Source organism: Cannabis sativa, chromosome 5 (assembly GCF_029168945.1).
Source record: "Cannabis sativa cultivar Pink pepper isolate KNU-18-1 chromosome 5, ASM2916894v1, whole genome shotgun sequence".
In the NCBI taxonomy this organism is placed as follows: Eukaryota; Viridiplantae; Streptophyta; class Magnoliopsida; order Rosales; family Cannabaceae; genus Cannabis; species Cannabis sativa.
In genome coordinates this window covers 66,522,807-66,529,441 of record NC_083605.1, presented here as the reverse complement: position 1 = coordinate 66,529,441, position 6,635 = coordinate 66,522,807, and the positions used below count along the sequence as shown (strand labels likewise).

Here is a 6,635-nt window from a genome sequence, read left to right as displayed (position 1 = left end):
TGCTTCTCTAAATATATCAACAGGTAACTTACTCCAACTTTATACTTTTCATCATGTTTATCACTTGGTTGATGTGGAATAGGAGGAACAAAAAACGCCTCAATCTCAAACTATTGCCCAATGAGTTATGGGCAAAATGGGCCAAATGGAAGCTGAGGAGTTATTGAACCATCACCATTCGAAGGAAACAACCTTAGAGGTGAATCCAAAACCAGAAAAGAGATGGGAGCCGCCTAAACCAGGTGTTTACTGCCTCAACAGTGATGCTAGCGTGCCAAAGAATGGAGTTAATGGTGGGCTGGGTGCACTAATTCGAAACCACCTGGGTGAAGTGGTGGCTGCCGAAATCCAACAGCAACAAGGGACTTATTCGGTGGAAGTGGCAGAGGTGCTAGCTTTAAGGATGGGCATCCATTTAGCTATCAAAATGGCTGCCTATCCTTACATTATCCAAACCGATTGCCTTCGTGTTGTGAACTACCTGAATAGTATTTCCCAAGCAAAAACGGACTGGAGTGCATTACTAGATGATATAAGAGAGACCCCGGAGTTTGTTCACTGCCTTGCCGTGCAGCATATCAGCAGAGATTGCAACCGGTCTGCTAACTCATTGGCCAAAGAAGCTTTGGCCTCAGATTGTAATAAGTTGTGGGATGGTTGTTATTTCTTTTGTGCGTCTGCTTCTTTAATAGCGGACTTGCCTAAACTTGTGTAGTCATTTTCTAATAAATAAACAGATTTAAAAAAAAAAAGGAGTTTTCTTTTTCCATCTCTCCACATAATATTATTATTATTATTATTATTATATAACTATTATTATTTTTTGTCTCAATACAATACGTACGTATGAGAAATTAATGTCTCCATATGCAAGTTGAAGGAAGTGGACAAAGCAACTATACAAGCCAAAAATTTGAAACTTTTATTAACTTTGCAATTTTTTTATACATATATAATTAACAAGGCTTCACCTATATTACAAACTTGATATTTCAAAAGGAAAAAAAAAAAACAACTTTGTAACACCGATGAATATGATATCATCATCATCATCATGTAATAATCACCAAGAAAGTGATTATGAGTAATTTTGATCTTCATTTTTGTTGTAATTACCACTAAAACTAATTAATGACAAACGACATCATGAGATTCTTCCAATTCGATACCTTGATCGGCAAGTCTCTTTTCCTTGTACACGTACCATTTAGCACACACCAAAAAAATCACCATATTCAAAGCACTCAAAATAGCCAACAACCAGTAAAAGTTATAGAGCTTTCCTTGGTTAAGATTATCAGCCAACCATGGATTCTTCTCTCCAGTCACCGTATGAACAATAGACACCAAAAGAGAGCTAAAGAAAAACCCTATTGCCAGTGTACTCAGAAACAATCCAGTGCTCATAGTCTTCATCCCTTTAGGACACTCTCTAAGGAAAAAGTCAAGTTGACCAATATAAGTGAAAGCCTCACCAGCTCCGACAATTATAAATTGGGGCATCAACCAGAACACTTTTATGGGAATCTCAGCCCTTGGATTGTTGGTGAGGCCATGCAGCCTTGCCACGTTGAGACGCTTGATCTCGCACAAGGCTGCAGCCACCATGCCAAGGACTGAGAGAACAAGGCCGACCCCTACGCGTTGTAATGGGGTGAGGCCTTGAGGGTTTTTGAGAAACTTTCTTGCGATTGGGGCTATCGCTCGGTCATAGATTAGAACAGTGACTAGAGTGCTGCCAACGAAGAAGCCTGTCATTGCAGCTGGGGGGATTTGGAAAGACTTGCCGATATGGCGATCCATGGTTTCTGATTGGGATACTGAGAAAGTTGCCATTTGGGCGTGTACACACCAAAACATTATAGTTGTGGCCCAAATTGGCAGCATTCTAATCAACATTTTCACTTCTTCCACATCGGTTAGAGTTACTAGATTCCACTTGTTTATCTTGTTTGGGGCAAGTTCTGGCCTTATGATTGCTCCTTTGTCCAAGCAACTGCAAACACAAAATGAATTTTATTATTAGTTAATATACAATATTATTTGTGAAAAAAATACATTAATAATCGTAACATTCCAAACTTTTTTAAGTAAGTTTGGTCCCTGTTATATACATGTTTGATTGTCTTATGTGAATGTAAAAGTCCGAATATTGAGAACCATGTATTAATATATATAGACATGCATGTGTGATGTGTTAGTTTCTAGGCCGATTACTTTGGCAATGAAGTAATAATGATATATATTACTAGTACGTAGGGTATACTATATACATGGGGTCACATGATTTTTGTTTTGTTTCTTCAAAATAATAAAAATGAGGAGAAAGACTACAAGTGGACAGGAGGAGAGAAAGGTTTCAGATAGGAATATAGTATTTAAATATCCCTTCCAATTTTTTTTTTTTTTAAAAATAATATTATTGTATAGTAGTTTTTGTAAATATAATAATATAGTAACAGGGTGTAAATAATGTGATGGAATACAAGGGAACAGGAACATGAGTGTAGAGAAGGCAGCGCCTAATGCGTCCGTGACTCGGAGATATTAGCTGCTATCTGGGGATGAAAAGTATAGTACTGTATATATACCATAATTAATATCTATATGTTTGTGTGCATAGTACATATATACATACATATATTTATATATTTATATATGGTGCTTAATTAATCAGCTTCAGGACAAGAATCTAAATAGCGTGAGGACCAATTTTATGAGGGTTCGGCCTATTTGCCCACAATTGATTCCCCTCGTGAATCTTTTGGATTCTGCACGACTATAAATATACATATATAATATATGTATATATGAACTATTACTAAAACTAACCATTTTCTTCTTAAATCTTAAATGACTTTCAACACAACTACTATATATATAGTTATATTTACTTGATTCTACTGACTTGATTTGTTTTTTTTCCTCATTCTTTATTCATTATTTTATATGATACTAACTATTATACATAACAATATGTATGTTCATGCATGTTGTTCTGTGTTACAATTGATGAGTTAGTCATTAGTGTCATAATTGAAGACCCACACGTGGCGTTGTCTATCTCAAGACAGCCAATTGGCGTTATTGCATATAGCTAGCTGTACACATAGATATATGAATAAAAAGGATGTATAGATACACAAGTTAGCAATATATGTATATATAAAAATATATACGAGATTGAATCAAGCTAGCCCCATATCTCCATAGAAATCAATTAAGGCCCGGGATCTCTTGTTTTCTTCTTTTAGTGTTTTAAATATATGTGGTCCTTAGACTTATTTTTCTCTGTTTTCATTTCTCCACTGAATATTACATGTATATATTGAGACATATGATTAATTAATACATGAATATTTATTTATAAAATATATGTATCGCTAGTACCAAGCCTAATTAATAGCGAGCGATGTTCATCACATGAGTGAGGTAACCAAAACAAAATTGGCTGTCCTACTGGTCAATAATTATTCATTCTTTTCGTTAATTGTTTGGCTATATTATTAGTCGATCGATTTGGTCATGATGATTTTATTCAATCAAAAATACGTACCCCACTACAATATATATTTCAAGATATTTCAAGATAAAGCCTACTCTGGTTGTCACCACTTGTACTTGTTATAAAGACCTAATATTAACCAAAGTGTCTTGCTACCCCTAATTTATTATCATTTAAATAAATATATAATTTCTTTTAAAAAGATTTGCCACTTTTTGACTGCTTAGTGAGAGGCCTTTTATTAATAATGTCACATGGTTTTATTATCTAATACTAGTATCTCCACACGCAACTAACAATTAATCCAAGTTAGCTAGCCTAGCAAGAGCTAGCTATATCTAGATAAGTTTGATCAATTATTTCAATTATGGGAATGATATAAATATATATATATTTATTTGGTGTTAATAAAATAATTTTATTCTTGCTTAATAAAAAACAACACAAACATATATATAAAAAAAAAAATCTAAATGTTAGCCCGTAATGATATGCATACATATATATATAGCATATGTATTAGCCAGGCTATTTATTTGACAATTTAAAAAGGAAAAATCATCTTAATCATAAAATATTTTTCTAAGTATGTGTGTGGTCCATATACAATTTTCTTCTTTTACTGTGAGTGTATTAATTAAACATCACATGTTTATGTGTCGTTTAGCTAGTAATAATTTTCTTCTTTTTCTAAATTTACGTTAGTATGCCGATACATGTACCTAACTGTAGGGCAAGTGGTTTGCTTTTATAGTAAAAAATAAATCAGTAACATATTAAAGAAAAAAGGAAAAAAAAACAGAAAGAAAGAGAGAAAAAGATCGAGCGGACTAACCAGAATTGATTTGAATGAGGAAGCTTCATCTTCTGCTTCTTTTTCCCTTCAGCAATGTCATCCACGTTATAGAGGAAAGAAGTGTCAGAAGGCATCTCCAACTTCCGATTATTCCAAGCTGCGACGACGACTGTGGCTATCTGAGTCAAGGGGCTTCCCACTAACTTCTTGAACCTGTAACGCTTAGTTCCGGACAAGAACACAACAAGGCCGAAAACTATGGCGAAAGCGCATATACCGTAACCCCATTGTCTACCGACGTTGTCTTGGACGAAGACAAGAACAGTGACAGCCGCCAGTGAGCCAAAGCTTATGAAGAAGAAGAACCAGTTGAAGAAGTTTGTCATTCGGCTTCTCTCTTCGGGATCAGTTTCGTCGAACTGGTCCGACCCGAAACCAGAGTTGCTTGATTTCAGACCACCAGTACCTAGGGCTGTCAAATACAGTGCTATGTAAAGCACTGTTAACTGCATCCCACTTGCTGGGATGCAGGATGCCGCCCCTGGCGTGCATTTTGGTGGTCTTAGGCTCGGGATTATGGTCGATATCGTTAATATTGTCACTCCCTGTAAATTAATAAAGTAAAAGTAGAAGCTTAGCCAAACACGTCTTACTTCTTTGTTTGTTAGTTTATAAAGAGAGTACTTACGGCTGCTTGAATGGTGGCGAAGATTGCAATGGTGAGGTAGCGGCCGAGGAAGGTATCGGCGACAAAGCCGCCAAGCAAGCAGAGCATGAAAGAGGTGCCGAGGAAGTTGGTGACGGTGTTGGCGGATGTAGCATTGCCCAAGTGCATAGTTCCGGTCAAGTATGTCACCAAGTTCACAGCTATACCTAACGTTGTCAACCTTTCACATGCTTCCACTCCTAATAATACACAAGAATTAATTAGTTACGTGTATATATAGTTATTTCTATAGTTTATATATGTAGGTAGGCTAGCTAATAACCAACCTAAAATCATGGCGGCGGAGGCCCATCCTCCGGATCTGGAGCGTTCGGAAGGGCGGCCTTTGCAGTCCCAAGAATCTGGGAGGGTTTTCCCCTGTGTTTGGGGGAGATGGCCTAGATCAGTGTTCATGATGTCTTTTTTAGTTATATTATTTTTATGACACACCTTATATGTATGGCAGAAGTTAATTGTATGGAGAGAGTATTGGTAGAGATAAGAGAATGTATTATTATGAATGAGAGAGAGAGAGAGAGTATGATTTAAACAAACTGAAGATGTGTGCTTTATATAGTCATAAATTAGAGGTCCCACTTTGGACTTCAAATATTTTTTTTATATGGGTGGCTTAAAAGACATCTCTTACCCCCCAACCTTCATTAATTTATTGTATTAAGCTCTAACATCATAGAGTTAATCAATAATTAGTATCATTATTCGTATTATTAATTAATTAATAATTATATATCTGTAGTGCGTGGAATCAATATTAGGGGAAGAAAGTTAACTATTAATAAAAAGTTCGAAATTTTCGTATCTTACTGATGAGATCTATCGATCATAAGACATAGTTTTAATTCTTCACTATTATTCCATGGTTATTAATTATTTCATTTGAGGTTTTGTTTTCAATGGGCGAATCTCCGGTTTTCTCTCTCTCTCTCTCTTTTTTGGCCGACGTGGAAATGTGCTTTAAATTGAATCGCTCTAAATAAAATTCTTGAATGTAACTATTGCATGCTACTACTTATTTCTTCAAGCATTAATGCAAACCTTATTAAATTTTTTGATTTGGGGGCTTAATATCAGAAAATTTATTTGACAGTTAAAACAAATAAATTGGTAATAATATATACTAATTAAAACTAACATATTTTTTTTTAATTAAATGTATAGTTAATTGTACATTATTTATATAATTAATATGTTTACATTTATTAATACTAAATTGATGTTACGTTCATTCCACGTTTAATTAGTTTTTTTTGTAATTAAGTTTGATTAAGTAATGTTAAGTGCAATGCATGTATGTTAAATTTTTTAATTAGATAATGTCTTTTTATTTTTTTTAATTTTTGAAATAGGATTTACGAATTATATATATATATAAATATTTTATATATACAATAAAAGAATGAATTTTATTGTTATACGTATTTTATGTGTCTCTATATATAAGGATTATATTAGAAAATATTTTGACAAAATTTAAATTTGATTAGAGAATTAATTACTTTTAAAATATATTTTATATATTATGTCTAAATATATATTTTAAAAAAGTAATGATAGTGATAGATACAATTTTCTTAATTTGTAGTTAGGAGAGTGTCGTTATAATAAAG

The 6,635-nt window shown here is 34.0% G+C and overlaps 1 protein-coding gene across 1 annotated transcript; it reads right to left on the bottom strand.

Moving 5' to 3' along the window:
* Positions 1-897: 897 nt before the first annotated feature.
* Positions 898-5,578, bottom strand: LOC115716281 (protein NRT1/ PTR FAMILY 6.3). Its single transcript, XM_030645042.2, has 4 exons — positions 5,295-5,578; positions 4,990-5,207; positions 4,341-4,906; positions 898-1,996 (listed from the first exon to the last, which is right to left on the bottom strand). Exons 1-4 carry the CDS (start codon positions 5,419-5,421, stop codon positions 1,129-1,131), a joined length of 1,779 nt encoding a protein of 592 aa, XP_030500902.2. The 5' UTR covers positions 5,422-5,578; the 3' UTR covers positions 898-1,128.
* Between the last annotated feature and the right edge of the window lie 1,057 nt (positions 5,579-6,635).